This window comes from Equus caballus, chromosome 19 (assembly GCF_041296265.1).
Source record: "Equus caballus isolate H_3958 breed thoroughbred chromosome 19, TB-T2T, whole genome shotgun sequence".
NCBI lineage: Eukaryota > Metazoa > Chordata > Mammalia > Perissodactyla > Equidae > Equus > Equus caballus.
Window position 1 is genome coordinate 45,423,746 of NC_091702.1, and position 20,742 is coordinate 45,444,487.

A 20,742-nucleotide genomic window follows, 5' to 3' on the forward strand; every position below is an offset into this window, starting at 1 on the left:
TCCACGATCAGGCAAGGTGAGGACCAATTCACTTTAACATGCCCCTGCGGCTGACCTCATTAAAAAGATTGAATCCCTTGTTTTAAAAAAATAAATAAACATACGAAACATTTGCAAACTCTGTATGTTCCTTGCTGGTAGCAAAGATGATCAAGTTCTGCAGGACTCTGATTTTTGACAGCAAACAGCAACCAAGAGAAATTAGGGATGAGATGGGAGGGAGTCTCTGCTGTTTTCTGTTTCCTCCCGCAGTGAGTTTCTATACCAGGGATTCCCTAATTTCTCCAGCTGCAGACTGAACACTCTAGCAGACTCCCCAGGCCACCTGCTTCTGCCACCCCCTCCTCACTAGGGACGAGGAGGAAATTTTGCCGCATTTTGGTTGAGACCTAAATACAGGTTATCAGGAGCAAATTGTTAATATCATCACCATCAGGAAGCTAGCAATCCTAAGACCCCCAAGATACTGGGCATACCTTGGGGACCATCTTACCAGGAAATGGACCTGCCCCTGGCCAGAACATATCAACCCAGACAATGCCCTGTCTCCACCAGCTCCGCTTACCTCTTTGGTGTGCGTGTGGAAGGAGACAGACATGTCCAGGAGAAGCTTCCGCTGCTCCACCCTGCGCACAAAGTCTTGGATGCGCACCTCCAGGTGTCGAGCTGCCTTGTAGATCTCCTCGGGGTCACATTCCCCCGTCTGGGCCAGCTGCTCCGCTGCTTCTAGGAGCTTGTCAGCATTGGTGTATGTGTTCTGCCGGCAACAACAGGGAGGGAAAGTCAACCTGCAGTCACGGACCGAGCTTCGCGCCTTCCCCCAGCCCACCCGGGGCTGCCCAAAGCTGGAGCACAGGGCGTGGGCGCTGAGCCGACAGCTCCCTGATCTGGCACCGAGGAGCGGAGCGCCGAGCTCACCCGCCGCCTCTCAGCAAGCTAGCAGCCTGCTTGGCAGCTCAGCACCAGCGGGCACTAGCTAGGTGCCTCCTCCGTCCCTGGGATTTCTCAGAGGTGGGGCGTCCCTGGAAAGAAGCGAGGAGACAAGCGAGAATCCTCATTCCCCATCCGCTCCCCTCCCACCGCAAAGATCCATCATTGCCCCCACATCTCAGGCAGTTAACTGCCAGAGTCGGAAATACCTCATCCACAAAGATCTCTGGGTTTCTATGTGAGAACGCCAGGGAGACAATAACTGGGAGACTTGCTCAACTTTTCCCCCAAGTTCCTTGTAACTACTGGTGTTTATCTTTTGGAACAGTGCTATCTCTTTGGAGGGGAAGGGGTCAGCAACTCAGGGAGCTGACAGAAGGAAGCAGGCACAGGCTGAGGAGATGCAGACCATTCCCTGTGCCCAGGGAAGGCTTACTGCTTGCAGGAAGGTTGGGGAGGAGCCTGATTTTGTTTATCATAAGCTGCTGCATGCATACCACTTTCACCCACACACACTCGCTCCCACACATACTCCTCCACGTCTGTACACACCATGGTATTCTCCAGATCATTTTAAAAGGCAACCAACTTGTAATTATTATTTGTCAGGATGCAAGCCACTGCCTTTATAATAGTTATTACACCTATGCCACGGATATGACTTTTCCTGAGCAGGTTTCCCTTAAAAAAGATCTCTTGGTATACCTTGATTTAGAGCTGGTGACCCAGGTATACAGTATATTTCTGAATATCCCTCTAGTTGCACAATGCCCTATAGAGTGATGAACAAGTAGTTGCTGGTGACGATGTGAATCTGGCAGCAGAAACAGTCAGGGTCACACGCAAAGTGAGTGGAGAATTGAAAAGGATTAGGGAGCAAGGACGGTGTGTTGCTTTACTTTGCCCACAGAGAAGTGGCCTCCAGTCTCCATGGAGGTTTTGGGACTCATCTGAAGATGGAGGTGTTAAAGATTGCGTTGTGTCCCCCCACTAAATTCATATGTTGAAGTCCTAACCCCCAGGACCTAATAATGAGACCTCGAAACACAGTCACTGCAGATGTAATTAGTTAAGATCAAGTCATAGCAAAGTAGGGTGGGGCCCTAAAGTGTCCTTACAAAAAGAACCCCATTAAAGAGACAGACACACACCAAGAGAGAACACTGTGCGAAGGGGAAGGCAGAGATCCGGGGATGTATCTACAAGCCGAGGAATGCCAAAGATCGCCAGCAAACCACCACAAGTTACGAGACAGGCATGGAACAATTCTCCCTCATATCCCTCAGAAGGAACCAACCCTGCTGACACCTTGATCTTGGACTTCTAGCCTCTAGAACTGTGAGACAATACATTTCTTTTGTTTAAGCACCCAATTTGTGATCCCTTGTTACAGCAGCCCTAGCAAACTAATACACAGGGGTGGAGCTTTTCAGAGGCTGTTGACCCAGCCTCTTGATTGTACTGCAGATGAGCAAGCCTTCAGCAAATGTGTCACAGCTTTAAGGAATACCAAGAGAGGCTATGGATCCTACACTGTCTGAACAGCAACTGCCCAAGGTAAATGCCATCCTACAGCAGGTGAGGTGGGGGTGGGGCTGAGGCGGAAAAGGAAGAAAAATCCTTTGGCCCCACCTGGGGAATTCACACCAAACCAGATGATCCCTGTGTGAGGAAAGAGGCTCTGCCACTTAGTTAAATAAAGGTGCCTCAATTCTGGAAAGCAAATGAAGCAAGTACTCAGAGTCATGATGGAAACACCCGCAGAGGTGGGAAATGACCCACAGGAGGAAACCTCTGGGGCTGTGGGTCAGGTTGAGGAAGGCTCTTATGCAGTTGTCCTTAATTTCTAGAAAATATACCCAGAGCTGACGGGAGAGGTTTTTTTTTTTCAGGAATCCCTCAAATTTTCCGCTTAAAACGTTAGGGAATCTCAAGGAACCCCAAAGAAAGCCAGAGGCTGTGATTTTGTATTTTCTAGCCAATAAATAAAAATTTGTGGCAAAGCCAAAGCAAGCTTGCTTTCAAGTTAAATTTGGAAGCAATAAGAGATAAATAAGGGGCCGGCCCCGTGGCCGAGTGGTTATGTTCGCGTGCTTGGCTTCAGCGGCCCAGGGTTTCGCTGGTTTGAATCCTGGGTATGGACATGGTACTGCTCATCAAGCCATGCTGAAGTGGCGTCCCACATGCCACAACTAGAAGGACCCATAACTAAAAATACACAACTATGTACCAGGGGGCTTTGGGGAGAAAAAGGAAAAATAAAAAATCTTAAAAAAATTTTTAAAAAGAGATAAATAAAAAGCAAAACTGAAGTTGAAACCGGGGCTCAACTTGCTTTAACTATACTCAGTTAACTATACTCAGTTGTCTATTTGTGAAAGTGGTTAGATGATGCATTACTAAAACCCACCCTACAGATAACATCTCTGACGGCCTGGGTCACCATGGTAACAGGTGCTTGAGTTTTTCAGGAACTGAGAGTTGACTCCCTGGCCAGTTAAGGCTGGTTAAGACCACCGACTCATCAACTGGGCCTGTGCTAGATGACCCATAGGTGACCCTTTGAGGTCAAGGAGCTGAAAACTCCACCCTCAGATCATAGTAAAGCCACCATTTTGTGAACATGCATCCTAGAAAAAGCCATGAAGCTTGACTACGCTTGTGCAGATCATAAATTACCTCCCTTCTCCTTACCGCCAATCATCTATTCCCACTTCAGACCACCCCACACCTTTATCCCAGAAACATCCCTGATCCCCATTTCTCCGGGAGGTGGATTTGAGATTGGTTCTCCTGCCTCCTCGCTTGGCTGCTCTGTGATTAAACCCTTTCTCTTTGCAAACTCATCATCTCGGTGATTGGCATCACTGTGCAATGGGCAAAATGAACCGAATTCAGTATCAAAGTGACTACCAGATGTAAGGTGGATAAGTTGTCCTGGTATGCCCAGGACTTCTCTGGTTTTAAAACAGAAAGTCCCATGTCCTGGCAAGCCTGTCATCCTGGCAAGCCTGTCATCCTAGGCAGACTGGGATGGCTGGTCACCCTAACATATACCTATCACTGTGGGTGTCTCAGGAGTACAGACACATATACAATGTATGCTGCCTCAAAGGAGAATAGAGTCATCCCTGAGAGAAATAACATGACAACACAGAAAATGGGGCAAGCAACACAATAATAGATAACTAGGGGTTAAAGTTTCTCAACACGAGATAGGTGCTGAGAAGAAAATGAGTAAAAACTGAGAAAAATAGCCAATAATGATTGAATATTTTTCACACACCAAGAACCTTCTAAAGGTTTATATGCATATTAACTCATTTAATCTTCACAATAATCCTATGAAGTTAATATAGCCATCAACCCCATTTTACAGATGAAGAAACTGAGGCACAGAGAATTTCTGGCCAAGGTCACATGTTTCATAAATGGTAGAACCAAGATTAAAATTTTGTTGCCTGGCTTCAGAGCCTGAACTCCAAACCACTGCACTACCCTGTCAGATGAAGAAGGGCCTTGCATGCCACGCTGAGGTGTTTTACTCCAAAGTAGTGGGAGGCCACAAAACAGTTTAAGTAGAAGAGAGGTGCGACTGGTTTATCATGTAGAGAGACACGACCCTGAATCTAAACAGAGTGAAGGCAGAAGCCTGAGGAGGGGCAGGATTTAGCAGAGAAGGAGGAGGTCTTCTCACAGTCAGGACTCTCTCCTTTTGCCCACGGTTCTCTCTGTTTCTTCCATACCGCAGCCATTCTCATGCTCACAGTAACAATGTGCTGCCATGGGTATCTCCATACTGGTCTGTGCACTCCTTAAAGGTGAGTTCCATGTCTCATTCATCTTTGGTTCTCCATGCCAGGCACGGTGGGTGGTACACAGTAGGCACTCACTAAATGTTTGTTGCATGAACAAGACTCAGAGATGGGAATGAGCATGGCATGTTTGGACAAGTTGAGCCAATCTGACTAAAATTGGGCAGTGGCAGGAGATCCCATTGAATAAGGCAGGGAGGAGCTAGATAACAGATTTCATAGAGAGAAAGGGACAGTAAAGATAGGTGGGAGGCAACGGGGTCAGCACTAAAAGCCGGGCTCCCTGCTCTACCGGCTGCCCAGCCACCCTCCCCATCACTACCAGAAAGAGCTTCTAAAATTCAGATCCAGTCACCCCTCTCTTCTACTTAAAACTGTTCAGTGGCTTCCCCCTACCTTTGAGGTAAATACCTTAGCATGACATGCAAGGCCCTTCTTCATCTGACACCTGTTTTTCCATTCAGCTTCAGCTCACATCACTCCCCTACAAACAGTCTATAAAATAAATTGCTTACACTTCCAGAAACTCACTGCACTGAATCATTCCTCTGTGCTTTTGCCCAGGACGCCATTCCCTGCTTTCCTACCTGACCAACTTTTACTTACCCTTTAAGACCCAGCCCAGGCATCACTTCCTCCAGGAAGTCTACCCTCATAGCCACTTCTCTCTCAAGGCTGGCTTAGATGTGCTCCTCTGAGCTCCCAGAGTGACCTGTCCAACCTCCTCCTTGGTACCTGCTATATTCTAAAGCAAATGTTTGCCCTTCTCATCCACTTAGGGGCAGATAATGTCTTTCACCTCTTTCCCTTCATGCTTTGCACGAAGTAAGTTCTCCATAAATATTTAGTGAATGAATTAATAAATTAAAGAATGCAACAATCCCCATCAATCATAATAATCAATCCTTGGCCCTCATCAACGACTTCATACAAGACCTGACATGCTAGAATTCATGTTCAATGTTCAATCCCATTTGGTTTATCCTACCTCCTGGCACAATCTTGAAATACGAATGTGCTTAGAGAATATCAACTGAAGTGTTAACAGAGCAATACACTTATGCCTGTCAATGCCCCAAGGTGGGGCAAGGATCACAACAGGCTTCTACTCTCCTTCCGATCAAATAAACAACAGCTTCTGCCCCAGGGCCAGAGTCCAACCTCACTCTGAATGCAGTTCCTAGGCATTCTTTGGTTTCCTAGCCTCGCAGACCCTGCCTTGGATTTGACCCCTTATCAACATTTCCCAACTGATACATCAAAAAAGAGTTATGAGTGCTGGGATACCAATCCCTCGGCCCTTGGGGCTTTCAAGAGGGCCTGTGGTAGCCAGAGCCCTGAGTCAGAGATTTGGGCCATAGGGATGGCTGCAGTTCCTAATCTTCCCTCCCCAGCCCCCAAGCCTGTGTCAACCAGGTAAAATGCCCCAGATAATTCAGCCCTAAAGTCTACCTCCCATTCCCCTGCTGCAGCCTTGGTCCATTACTTTTTTGCTTTTTCCTCAGGGAAAAAACAAAGCATTCTAGCATAACTTGTCTCCAAAAACACAGGCATCCCAGAAATACAGGTATGGTTTCAGACTTCTTGGGGTGAAGCAGAGGGACAGGAGGCAGGCTTCTTAAAGGCAAGGGATGAAAGAAACAGTGAATATAGACACTTCTGGTGTCAGGAGTTGATCTCCTTGGTAACATGGAGTTAGCACCTTGCTCTGGGGATGAAGGATGAGGCCTAGAAGTCACTCATTATTCAAAAGAGGCAGTGTGGACTGGAAAACATGCATACCAGAGGACCAGGAGAGATCGTCCCTCCTGATGATTATTTCTCCAGGTTGGCATGACTGGAACCAATGGGCAGTGAGAGGAAAGAAGCAAAAGTACACAAGCATTAAAGGAACAGGAGACACGCAGGCACTAGGGAGGGGCAGACTTGTCTCTGGATCTTGATATTAGTGAATGGCAGGCAAATCAAGGTAACGCCCCAATCTTTGCATTTAAATAGTACTTTATAGTTGACAAACAAATCTCTTTCACTTTCCCTTCTTACCCAATCTGGGGCAGATCTGCTGAGGATCCATCTGTGCGTGAGAAAACTATGCAATGCTGGGGAAAGAACCACTTGAAACGATTATAGGTAACAGCACCCAGGACCCACACAGGGCTAGGAACAGTACCTGTCTCCACCAGTGAGACTGGAAAACCTCCTGATTCACAGGATATTGAGTTGAGTACTCAGAGGAGTCTTGCCTCAGCAGGGGTAAATAATGAGCCCTAGACTGAGCACTGCTCTAGTCTCACCCAACATATTTTAAAAGAAAGACCTGAAAGGATCAAACTTTTTTCAGTAACTTAACTCTGTCCCAGAACAAAGCTTAAGAATATATATAGGAATACAGAAATATCCAGCAACCAAGAAGGTAAAATTCACAATGTCTAGTATCTAGAAAAAATTACCAGGCATACAATGAAGCAGGAAAATATAAACTATGATGAGGAGAAGAATCAATCAAAACTGAACCAGAACTGACATAGATATTAAAATTAACAGACAGGGTATTAAAATGGTTATTAAAACTACTTCATATGTTCAAAAAGTTAAGTAGAGAAATAGAATATATTAAAAAAAAGACCTTGCTTTTCTAGATATGAAAAATATACTGGATGGTATTAACAGCAGGTTAGACATTGCAGAAGAAAGGACTACTGAAGTTGAGAACATAGCAATAGAAACTATTCAAAATGAAATGCTTCGAGGAAAAGAATTTCTAAAAATGAAGCATCAGTGAACTCTGGGACAACTTTAAGCAGGCTAATATACATGTAATTGAAATCTCTCAAAGAGGAGGAGGGGAGAGGAAAAGATATTTGAAGAAATAATGACCAGAAAGTTTCCAAACTTGATGAAAACCATAAATCCATAAATCCAAGAAACTCAACAAACTCTCAAGACAAGAAACACTGGGAAAACTACACCAAAGCACATAAAAATTGAGTCAAATCAAGTGGGGGAAAAAAGAAAAGAAAATATTAAAAGTGGCTAAAGGAAAAAGACTTGCTACACACAAAGGAACACAGATGAGGATGACAGAAGACTTTTCATCAGAAACAGTACAAGCAAGAAAACAGTGGAGCAACATCTTTAAAGTAAAAATAAATAAAAGTCAACCTAGAATTCTATGCCCACCACAAATATTTTTCAAAAACAAAGGTGAAATAAAGACACTTTAATGCTTACAAAAGCTTGAAGATTTCTTTACTAGCAGACTTGCATGACAAGAAATGTTAAAAGGAGTCCTTCAGGAAGAAGAAAAGTGGTAACAGGTGGAAACATGGATCCACACATAGGAAGGAAGAGTACTAGAAATGCTAACTATATGGGTAAATATATAGGATTTTTTCTTATTGTTTAAATCTCTTTAAAAGATAACTGAATGTTTAAACAAAAATAATAACAATGTAGTATGGGGTTTATAGCACACGTATAAGTAAAACATAGGACAATAATAGCACAAAGGCCAGGATAGAAACAGAAGTGTACTGTTGTAAGATTCTTATACTACATGTAAAGTGGCAATAATATCACTTGAAAGTAGACTGTGATAAATTAAAGACACATACTATAAACCCTAAAGCAACCATTAAAGTAACAAAGAGTTATATTTAATTAGCCAACAAAGGAGATAAAATGGAATCATAAAAGATATTCAATTAATCCAAAAAAGAAAGAAAGAGAGAAAAATAACAAAGAATAGATGAAACAATTAGGAAAAAAACACAAGATGATAGATTTAAATCCAAACATATCAATAATCACATTAAATATAAACTGTCTAAATGCTACAATCAAAAGACAGGGATTAAAAGGTAAGTTCCAACTATACGCTGTCTACGAGGAATGTGCTTTAAATGTAAAGACACAAATAGGTTAAAAGCAAAAAGATAGAAAAAATATAGCTTGATAACACTAATCAAAAGAAAGCTGGGGGGGCGGGGCTGGCACAGTGGTTAAGTGTGCATGTTCCACTGTGGTGACCCGAGATTCGCCAGTTCAGATCCCGGGTGTGGACGTGGCACCGCTTGGCAAGCCATGCTGTGGTAGGCGTCCCACACATAAAGTAGAGGAAGATGAGCATGGATGTTAGCTCAGGGCCAATCTTCCTCAGCAAAATGAGGTGGATTGACAGCAGACGTTAGCTCAGGGCTGATCTTCCTCAAAAAAAAAAAAAAAAGAAAGAAAGAAAGAAAGCTGGGGTAGATATAATAATTTCAGACAGTAGATTTCAGAGCAAATATAATACCATGGAAAAAGAAGGTCATTTCATAATGATAAAGAAGTCAATTCATCAAGAGAAGATAATAATCCTAAACATTTATGCACCTAATAACAAAGCTTCAAAATATGTGAGACAAAAACTAATAAACTGCAGGACAGCTCTGGTGGCCAGGTAGTTAAGTTCAGTGTGCTCCACTTCATTGAATCATGTACCTCTCTGAGACTCAATGCAAAATTTCCATTTCCTCTGCTTCTCTGTTACTTTGCATTATACTCACTCTCACTGCATTCTCCTTGAAGGAACGAGTCCTATCTTAGTCATCTTTTCTATCTCAACTACTCATCAGTGTACCTAGTAGGCACAGTGCTCTCCTTTCGATAGGCACTCAACCCAAAAACTCTGCAGCCCAGCATCCCGTCAGCAGTAAGGCTTGGAAGTGGATGTTTACGTTATCTCCTAATGTAGGTAGTCCCCAGTTTAAGAATGAGTAGTGATCCAAAAGTTCCTTTGTGAGCCTCTTATTCAGCACTAGAAATGTACTGTCCACGTAAATGGGAGTTAGATTACCAGGATAAAGTAAAGAAATTCAGTTGAGCACACAATATGTTTAAAGAATAGTACTGATACAGCACATCATGTACAATCAACCAAAATTTATAACTCGGGTGGTACAGGAAAATGTTTTCGAGTTTTCATCTTGGAGCACCAGGCACACATTTCTCCTCCATCTGCTGGCCCTTTCAGGGGAGGAAGGGGAGGGACTGACAAAGGCAAAGTGGTCTTTGGTGGGAAGCAGTAGGAAGGAAAGGAAGAAACCACTTCTTGGTACCAGTGGTGGGTTAACCCACCACATTACATCCGCTGGAAGGACATCTTCCTAGATGTCTTGAGTAATGGAACAAACAATAGTCACCTCCATTAGGGCAATTTGTATGTCCAAAGAAGGAGTGTCTAATAGTAGTCCTAATGAGATGCTCCTTAAATTGGAGACTGTACAAATCTTCAGCCTACTAACTGGGACTGATACCAAAAATCACTACTGCAGATGCCGATACCTCCCAACACAGATAGTTTGGGTGCTGAGATTATCTCTGGGAACCTACACACTGGCTTTACCACATTTACATACGCGATCATCACCTGTCCCATTCTCATACACATCTCTGCTTGCAGAGAGCATTTTCCTCTCTATATCTAAAATACTGCAGCACCTTTTCCTATTAATGAGAAATGCTTTATTTTCAGAACTCCACATTTTTTAAAGTAAAGTTTTATTTTCCTGCAGTCTAACTTTTATGTGTTTTAGAATGTTCCTAGTTCTAGGTATTCTGAGAAAAGAAGAGCAGTTGTTCTTTGCTAGGGTGTTCTCTCTTTTGCTGATTCCTTTTCTTTCCTTGTAATCCTCAGGAACCCTCTGCATTTACATGCTATGCTCTAAACTGAAAGGAACTTCAAGGTATTTCCCCTCAGCTGCAGGCTGGCAGATGAATGTCTAGTCACTCTCAGGGAAGACAGCAAAAGAAACAATGAGAATTTACTGTTAGCATATTATCTATTTTATAGAATAATAACAACAGCATAGACACACTTTGCTTCTGGGCCAAAAGGCAGGGTCAGTCCTAGAGGCTGCCAACACAGGTTACAAAGTGTGATTTGACAGAAGACACCAGGTCCAGCTTGTAAGAAAGGACTAGCCAGATTCCAGAACATGCGACCACCCTTAGGGAACTGAGACAAAGCAAGGAAGGACTTTCTCCCTGACCCTCTCCACCCATGCCTCCAGGGCATGGAGAGCAGATGAGGGCAGAGACAGGGCTGTGAGGCAGGCCTGGGAGAGCCAGGACTGGTGCCTACACCGAACACAAAGAAGATGGTGCAGACAGAAAGGCACTAGAGGGCAGAAGTTGGCCCAGAGCTGCAGCCTTGGGCAAAGCAGAGGGTCCTAGGGAGCTGAGCAATTAGGAGATCAACACCAGGAGAGTGTCATGCATAGACAATGCTCTGAAGATTGTAGAGGGAAGCATTTAATCCTCTTCCCACTAAGAAGGCCCCAGATGCAGCCAGCTGGCATCCATATTGCTGCTGGGAAGCAACCCACCACTCTGGGAATTTGATAACACGTCTCCACCCTGGCTGCCCTCCCCCGCCCTCCTTCCCCTCTCTCTCCTCAACCTGGCAAAATAATGAAGGGCAACACGTAACCGCAACAGAAGAATGCGGACAGAAAATATTTTACAAGTGAAGAAGGTAGACCTACGTATTCAGACGTGTATACGTGGACTGCCCAGTTGCCCTGGCCCTGTACAAGCTCATTCTCACGTGGAATTCTTAAAGCCAAAGAAACAAGCAGTCGGCGAGACAGCACCTCCATAGAACAAAGATGAGTAGGGCCACCTGCTGCAGGGTTTGGCAATTCAAGAGATTTGGAGGGAGGAGGGGGGATGTACCCAAAGCAATCTTCTCTCTCAAAAGATGTAACTTTCCCGTGTTGCTGTTTTTCCTGTTTTCCATATTCTATGTTTGGCTGTCAGTGGGAGGCAGTGGGCGCTAGAGGGAGAAGACAGGGCTTTGGAGAGACAAGACAGTTGGCTCGAAAATACCGCTGTAAACCTTGGGGCTTATGGATTTCTTTCTCTCTTCTGTTCCACCCCTGAAGGGGACAGACAGGGAAAGGCTGTGTCTGACCCAGGGAGATGCGGGTCAGGTGATGAGCAAACAAAGCAGAGGGTCTGGCCCATACTCCTGCTTCCACACTGGTAAGCTGTGCTCTTCAGGTCCTTTCACCCCTTTTGGTCACATGTAGCCCTGGGGGTCCAAGGCTATCCATATCTAAAGAGATCTGCAGGGAGCCCACCATCTTTGACCTAAAAGCAGAGGCCACTGACCCTCTTGACTGATAGTGGTCCTGCTCACTTTCCACCTTCACAGACCCTGGACCCCTCCTACCTGCCCTGCTCTTACCTTGGTTGACTTCCCTGGGTTTGATCCACATGTGGAATAGGGTTTCTCAACAGCGGCACTGTTAACACTTTGGGCTGGATAATTATTTGTTTTGGGGGTTGTTATGGGTTGACTTCTGTCCCTCCAAAAAGATATGTTGAAGCCTTAACTCCCAGTACCTGAGAATGTGACCTTTTTTGGAAACAGTGTCATTGCAGACGTAATTTGTTAAGACAAGGTCATATTGAAACTGGGTGGGCTTTAATCCAATATGACTGGTGAGCTTATAAAAAGATGGCCATGTGAAGATACAGAGAGAGAGAGAGAGCCATGTGACGGACGTGAAGGCCAAAATTGCAGTAATACAGCCACAAGCCAAGGAATGCCAAAGATGGCCAGCAAACCACCAGGAGTTAGAAGAGAGGCCCGAAACAGATTCTCCCTCACAGCCCTCAGGAGGAACGAACCCTGCTGACACCTTGATCTCGGACTTCTAGCTTACAGAACTGTGAGACAATACATTTCTGTGTTTAATCCACCCAGTTTGTAGTACTTTGTTGCAGAAGTCCTAGGAAACGAATACAGGGGCTGTTCTGCGTACTGCAGGATGTTTAACAGCATCCCTGGCCTCTACCCACAGAATTCCAATCGCAACCCCTTCCCCAGAGGTAATAGCCAAAAATGTCCCCAGATATTGCCAAATGTTCCCTGGGGAGTAAATCATCTTCCGGTTTAGAACCGCTGTTTTAGACCATAAGACCACAGAAGAAGCCCCAGTGAGGGAGGCCATATAACTTACTCAGTTTACAGTGCTTTTCTGATAATCCTTCCGATGGCAGAAGCTTACTGAAGGAATCATCTAATGCTGTGGTTCTCGTCCAACAGGATGAGGGGGTGGGGGAAGCAGTGCCAGGCCCTCCCCCAGATTACTCAAAGCAGAACAGGCGGGGAGGCGGGGCAGGGTTGGGAGAGTATCTGATGGCATATTTTCAAAAGCTCCCCAGTAATTATAATTGCAGCCACTATCTAAGGCTGAAACCACTGATCCAAGAGCAGGGCTCAAAGCCTGGGCTGAAATACTGAGGTGAGATAAATCACTTGTGCCTTTGGCTACAGCCTTTCCATGAGTGGTAATGCTCCTGAAGACCCGAAAAACTTGGGGGAGCTAAGGATAGAAAATAGATTTAACACTTTACTTAGTAAGTACTGTAACTGTGGTTTATAAAAGTAAAAAACTAGAAATAACTAAAATGTTTAATAATAGGGTGTCAAAATTGACTTTATGGGAGCCATTTTAAAATGGAGTCAGAGCCGCCTTTCCCGAGAAATTGCCTTCCTGTCTTGAACCTGGGACTGGGCCAAAACGGCAATTGTTTTACAAGCAATTGTTTGAGAAGTCATCAGAACAGACATCTCGATCACAAAGACTGATGATTGTGGACTTTCTGAAGATAGAATCAATAGTCAATCAATATTTAGCCAAGACTAGCTCTCTGCTCCAACGCCAACCAAAATTTTTTGTAATGCAACCATTCCTTCTTTGCCTTCAAAAATCCCTGACTTTTACTTCCTAGCAGGACACTATTTGGGTTTCTACCTGAATCTGTGCTCCCTGAATTGCAATTTTTGATTCCCAAATAAACTCTTTGCCTCTTAAACTGGTTTCTGTTTTTACGGGTTGACAAGAGGGATGGCTCACTACATTGTGCTACAGCCACATGAGGCAATCATTACAATTATGTTTTGAAGACTATTTAGTGATCTGAGGAAGTGTTCCTGATATAAGATTAAGTGAAGAAGTCAGGATAAACCAAAGTATAGTTCTGATTCTTCCTTTCTTTCTGTCTACCTATCTGTCTATCTTTGGGAAAAGCTACTACTGATGATGATGGCTGCCAGTTTTGGACCCACTCACAAACATTATTACATGTGGTAGGTTATGCTATTATGTCACGTTACAGATAAGAAAACTGAGGGTTGGAAAGGTAAAGAAATTGAGTAAGCTCACATAGCTGGTGAATAGCAGATGGTGATCTGGAATCACATTTACTTGACCCCCAAGCAAAACATTCTCTGCATTCTGCTGTGCTGAATGAAATCTGCCAATAATATTAATAGTTTATATATAATTATCTCTGAGTGACATTAGGGATGATTTATCTTTTCCATTATTTCCTTTTTTCCAAATGTTCTAACATATTAATTTCATAATGTTCCAAATATTCTAAATGTATTAATTTTATAATCAGAAAAAAATGGAAAAATCATTTAAAGTATAAAAATTATATGCAAGGTATTCTTTAGAAATTATTCCCAAAAATAAACAAAATTTTTGTATTTCCATGTGTTTGCTTATTTTGTATGTGTAAGAAAGATGTGCGAGATAACTGTGATTACCTAGGGAGGGAGGGGTTGTGAAGTAGGAGTGGAGGGGTAATTAGCATTTTTATTTACATATCTTTGCAACGGTTTCACTTGTTATTAAAACAAACAGGAATCTCTTTCAAAATCTGAAAAATACCAAACAAAAGAAATTTTAAAGGAAAAGATAAGGATCCAATATATTTATGTCAATTGAGCGCATTTAGAAATACACATAAATTTCATTACAAATGTATTTAACTTAGAGATGAGTGAATTTTCCTGGTTCTGGGATCCCGAAGATACTAATGCTTGACCAACCGCAGTGAAATATACAATCACAAAAATTGTAAAATCTCTCTGTAGCCCCCAGTCAGAGATTTCACCTTTCTCAGTTTGGACTTTATGACATCGCTCATCATAGCTCAGAGGAAACATGATTTTGGTATGACATATATATGTAAAAAAGACCCAGCTAAAAATAATCACCTATGAAGTGCTAGAAATTATTCTCCCTGGGCAGAGTGCCAGCATCAACTACCCATAACCCTGAGTTGTCTTCCTCAGCAGCCAGAAGTAAGAGACATGTCAAATTTGGAAATACTTAAAAGTAAGGCAGCCTCATGGACAACACTCCCCAGAGCCTCTGTCTGGAACGGGGCTGTATGGCTTGGTTGAAAGGCTTCCCTATCATCATTATATAAATATCAAAGCCCTAGTGCCCAGGGCAAGGAGCTGAATGACAGCAGCACAGTGTGACAGGCAGGGCCAGTCCTCTGGTACTTGGAATATGAAAGTGACATGCTGGTGTGGGTTGAAATGCTTAGGGTTCTTTAAATGAAAATCAGCAAAACAAAGATGGAGTGATGCAAAAGTGAAAGTGATAATAGGAGAGATCCAATTCTAGAAGAATCATTCTCCCTCTTCCGGTCTCGCTGGTCCAGTCAGGGACTGGGATTTCAGTGGCTTTAGAAAGACCTAGGTCACTTACATCTCACCTTCCCCAGGTGTATCATAAAAATCATCATCATCACCTAAGAGAAATATGGCTGTTAGCCACAGGGCCGCTCCAGAGCCCGCAAGGAGTGACACATATTACTCTAGAGGCTGTATTCCCTGATCAGGCCCCCCTGAACACAGGCCAGCCCTAGAAGGACACTGCAGTGTTGGGAAGGACCCTCACTGAAGGGAAAACCTTAGCCTCTGCAGTGGCCCTAGAGTGTCTCTACTCATGACTGGAATTAGTGAACATTGCTGTGCACCCCAAGGCATCAAAAACAAAGGGGGCGAATTACATTCAGGCTGCTTTGTATACAAGGCACGGAAAGTTGAAACTCTATTTCAGAAAGTTCACCATCAATAGAAATGAAATTTGAAAAGTTGCAGCATGAAGTGCTTAGGGTTAAGTCTTGGTTTTCTATGAAATTAAATTATGTAGAACAGTTCATTCTCCAAGGACGCGAAAGAAATGAGGTGTGACAGTAGTATAAAGTGGTGATTTAATGCTGAGGGCACACTAGGTAACGGAGCCATCAGGGTAAGATGGATAAGTGTGGAGAAGTTTTCAGAAAGAGGCAAGTTTTTGAGCCAACTTTAGAGTCTAAAATGTGAAGGCAAGGGGAGGAATCTGCCAGGCAAGAAAATGACTCAGGCAGAGATCCAAATTGGGAAGTCGGGAAGATGTGAGGGGCCTTAGCAAGGAACTAAGACAGTTACAGTCCTGGGGGTTCTCCTTCAAGCCAGGGTTGGTGATGGAAAGCTTGTTGGTGGCACATGGCAGAAGTAGCTAATGTCTCTTCAAGAAGAATGGCCCAACTATCCTCAGAGAAGCTCAGTTCTGGAGTCAGAGAGCCTAGCTCTGGTCCTCACTGTGGGTCAAGCCCCAGAAACTGGCCATGTGGTGTGGAAGAGTGGTGGGGAGGGGTGTGAGGGATGCAAGAGAAACAGAAGAAGCAGAACCTAAGAACCGGGCCACCTCCACACTCTTCTCAAAGAGGGCTGGATTCAGACATTTGCTCCAAGACAGAACACCATATATCCACTAAGGGCTGTTCACCACAGACGGTTGGTCAAGACCCAGGGCCCTCTGAGAACTCAGGATCCCCACTTTCAAAAAGCAAACAACATGTTCTTCCTACTTCCTTTCCTTAGAAGATTGAGTGAAAAGACTCACCCACTGGGACATTTTCTTAGAGTAGAGATCCTATGGGAGATCAAAGTCTCCCCACTTATGGCCCTCAGGGAACGGGGCAGAATCTGAATAGCTGGAGATTGGATCAAGAGACAGGGAAAGGTCCTAAGATCCAGGCTCAAATCCCATCATTCACCTCTTATCTGGAGCTCCTAAATGTTCCTAACTTTCGCAGGCCAAGAACTAACTTTCATGACCACAGACTACACCCATAATCCTCATAGTCCTGAAAGCCTTGGCAAGAACAATGAGCAATTCAATACAAACCCACCCTCAACACTATAAAGGGAGAAAGAAACAATAGTGTTATGTGCATGGTAATGTAATGCATAGGAGCAAGCTGGCTAGGAGATGGGGTCTGGCAGGTGTGAATAATTTCACAGAATCCCAAAAAGGTAGACTCAAGAGCCACTGTAGACCCCCAGGGCTCTCTGGAAGGGCTGGGCATGAGCTGGGGCGACATTGCTTGCTGTTGAGCAGGTCACTGTGAGCAGGGCTTCCCTGTTCTCTCTGGTTAGAAGGGCATGTAAGACAACTGGTCAGAGCGCACTACATACAAAGCATCATGCTGTTTCCACTTGATTTTCCAAAATCCACTACTGACCCCAAAGTCTCATGAATCTGCTCTTATACAAACATCAGAACAAGGCTCATTAAATCACTAGCTTTAGCTTTATAATGTGGAAACTTTCCCCAGTTAATCCTGTTCCTCATGGGAATCTGGCCCTCAAACAGTATAAGAAGCCCTAGGCATGAAGAGTCCAGTTAAACTCAGAGACTGGTCAGCACATTCTCTCTCTTGGGAAGCACCCAGTATGGGGCAATATCATCAATCTTCTCTATATCTTTAGTTTCTCTTTTCTGAGTGCGTTCCAGACATGATCTCATCAACTGTCACTATATCCCTCAAATAATAATGATCGTAATTTACATTCCCTCTGTGCTCCAGACGTAAAGTGCTTTTAAGTACATTATCTCATTTAATACCTACTTCAACTATGATGGAATAAATATTATTCCCATTTTATAGATGTAGAAATAAGATTTGGTGAGGTTAGGTGACCCGTACATACATGTGGCTCTGGGCCTCCTACCAAGGTGTTCCCATCCCTGTATCCTTCTCACTGGATCTCGTTGCCTTCCACAAGGAAGAAGGTAGGAAGAATCTGTAGCTCTCATTTGGTTGACGGGGAGATCATGGCACTAATAGTTGAAGTGGCTTTCACGTGAGGCAGAGGGAAAGAAGAGAATCTAGGAAATTACCCTGTGTCAAGGTCATCTGGTACCAAAGCTTCTGGCCACTTGAAACCACATGGGAATGTAATTTCTTGGAGTAAATGTCAAATCTCAAGCTATTCTAACTTTATAAACTTGTAAAACTTTTACCAGAGTGACCAGTAAAGCAGGTGGGTCAGAGCCAAGGTTTGCACCCAAATACCCTCTCTTCTTTAGCTGTATTTTTTTAAGCAAATGAGACTGACCGTGTGAATTTCCAAGACACTAAAGAGTCCATAATTTAAGGCAGAGTCCAAGTCTCACAAAGAAGGAGAAAACAGAAAAATGCCTATCATGTGGATTTGGAGATCTCTTTTTAGCCTTATTCACTGCCCCCTTCCCTTGCTGTTATTTTCAAATTCTAGGCATGTGATGGACTAAAGTCCACCAGAGCTATTTCAATCCATGCTTGGCATCATTGAGGTTCAAATATATTGTACAAAATAGCCCACAGTGTGAAACACCATGGAGATATGTAATTACAGCTGAGGTTGCCAATATGTAGGGTTGTCAGCTCCTAGAATACAGTAGGACAGTTGCACCATTCTCCGCTGAAACCCAAGGGCAGCGCCTTGGGCTGGCTGGGCATTTGCCTTGCGGATCCCAAGACAAATACAGGCACCAATCCTGATGCAGCTGGGAGGTCACCTGGTATTGCAGGAGGCCATAAGAGCTCAGCTCCCTCTGCCCCAAACCTGGCTTCCTTTCCAGGTGGAATAACTCGATGTAATGCTTTGTCCCTGTCAGAACCTGGCAGCGGGCTTTTCTCCAGTTAAAAATTTATTCCAAACAAAATTGGCTCATGAAAATGCCTCTGGTTGCTCATTGGCAGAGAAAAAAGACACATATCCACTTGGTGGGTTGTTCTTATTGGTAATGTGTGTTTATTTTTTGGTTTGCATAATATACAGTCTGAAGCTCTTTCACTCAGGGCTCTTAGGGGCTGGTTCCTGGTACTTGTAGCCTACCTCAGCTGCATCATCTACCCACAAGTTCTCAAAAGCCCTTACCCTACAGCCCCGACACTCCTGATTTTCCCTATCACCCTGAATACCACAGCAAAGGAGTACTCACATCACAGAGCCCTGAGGGGTCCTGGAAAACTCTGCCCACCTGAAACCACACTTGGACTAGAGCTGAGTGCTGTATCCTGGACCCTCAATAGAGCCCCTATTTCAGGAAAGGACCTCCCAGGAGAAGATGGGACAGACATGAAGGAAAAAGAGGAGGAGGAGAAGGAAGAAGGAAGAAGAATGGAGGAGGAGGAGGACAGAGGCTACCAATGTTACTGTTTTGAAGCACTCTCCACCACAAGCACCATCACTGTGCCCCACCCCAGCCAGGGTGAGGAGCTTGGGAGGTCCTCAGGCCCCAACACACACACCTACAATAGGGACCTGAAAAGGCTGGGAGGGCACTATAAATCGCCGTTCTCTGAAGCTTTCTCTTGGGAAAAGATTCTGAATGCTTGGCTTCAACCCAGCCCACTGTTTTCAATGCTTCTCCTTACCCACTTATAACTGTACCTGCTTTTAATAGCCAAGAGTAAGAAGTCTTAATATTAAAGACTTCACCAGCAAAGAAAAATAACTGTAGATATATATGTATTACCAAGGATATATCATTAAGTGAGAAAAGCTGGTGAACAACGTACATACACATAGAAATAGGGGAATGTCTGGAAGAATAAACACCAAAGTATTAGCAACTGTTAGACAATTAGACAACTGAGTAGGTGGATTATTTTTGCTCATTTTTGCTCATCTCCACTTCTATATTGAAAATGTGTAGTTTTGTAATTAAAAATAAAAAGGTAAAAATAAAATAGAAACTTCACTTGGAAAAATAATCAAAATGAGAGTTGAATAAACTCAGTTTTTTCCCATTACTCTGAATGTATGTGTGCTAGAATCGTGTGGGCTCTGGGGTCAGCCGACCTGGGTTCAATTCTTCCCTCCTGCACTTGAATGATCTTCTCTAGGCCTGACTCTTCATCGGGAAAATGAGGATAATATTAAAACCTACTCCATAGAGTTGTTTCAAGGATTAAGTGAAATATTTCTGGTAAAGGTATGTATTCAATAAATGGCAGTTATTATTTTGTCTTTATAGCACAGGTTTAAAACCTTGCAAATACTTTGAAAAATATTTTTATCTAGGAGAAATATTTCCATTGTGGAATTCGCATACATTCCCCCGTATGTAAATCCATCACGTGCTCCCTCTTACTTTCAGCTTAGATATGCTGGCTTCCACAGCAGCAAGCACATTCCTTGCTCACAACGTGTCACAGAAATGAAAGAAAGGAAGAGAAAGGAGGTCGATTTGATTTCTCTTAATCTGGGCAGGTTGACCTATGTTGCAATCAATTATTGGAAGACATGGTAGGTAATATGTGGTTTGCTTTCAGAATCGATACTGAGCAGATGAGAAAGCTCTCCTCTGGAACAGTGTTCTCTGTTTCCTTTCTGTACTGGGTCAACGCTGCTGAGAGACGATAACTTTATTCTTCCCAACTGTATGTTATTTTCACTGTGCAAGGTAAATATGTTGTCACATAGTGAAACGAGTAGTTACACACTTGGTACCCCTCTAAGGAGGCCAACTGAATCAGAGAATCCTTAGAAGGGAGAGTGCCCTTACTTGGTGCCCAGACTCTTTGCTTCCTTCTCCCTTTTTTGGGGCCCCATGGCAGGCTCAGCTCCAGTCTAGCTACAGAAATCAAATGGAACACATCTTACCAACAGACTGTCTTCCATATCAGGTTCCACTGGCAGCCAATTCAGCCCTGCCCTGGGGCCCAGGTTTGATAACTAGACTTTGCCCTGTCCGTAAGAGCCAGCCCTTCCTTGCCTGGTGCTCCAGCAATCCTGCCTCTGATTTGCAGCCCAGTGGCTAGAGCCCTGCTATTTGTTATGAGCCTTCCCAAGGCAAAGTGTCCATCCTCCTTGGATTTCTGA

The 20,742-nt window shown here is 43.9% G+C and overlaps 1 protein-coding gene across 43 annotated transcripts in view; it reads right to left on the minus strand.

The window, feature by feature from the left end:
- KALRN (kalirin RhoGEF kinase) overlaps positions 1–20,742 on the minus strand; it is a 641,465-nt gene that overhangs the window by 314,417 nt on the left and 306,306 nt on the right. For 39 of the 43 annotated variants that reach the window (XM_070243654.1, XM_070243649.1, XM_070243655.1 and 36 more), the window contains one exon: positions 566–757. In XM_070243654.1, coding sequence (XP_070099755.1) covers positions 566–757 — 192 coding nt within the window. Of the gene's footprint in view, positions 1–565; positions 1,043–1,139; positions 1,380–20,742 lie in introns of those variants that run through there. The other 4 variants (XM_070243681.1, XM_070243680.1, XM_070243678.1 and 1 more) reach the window with 3 other exon arrangements.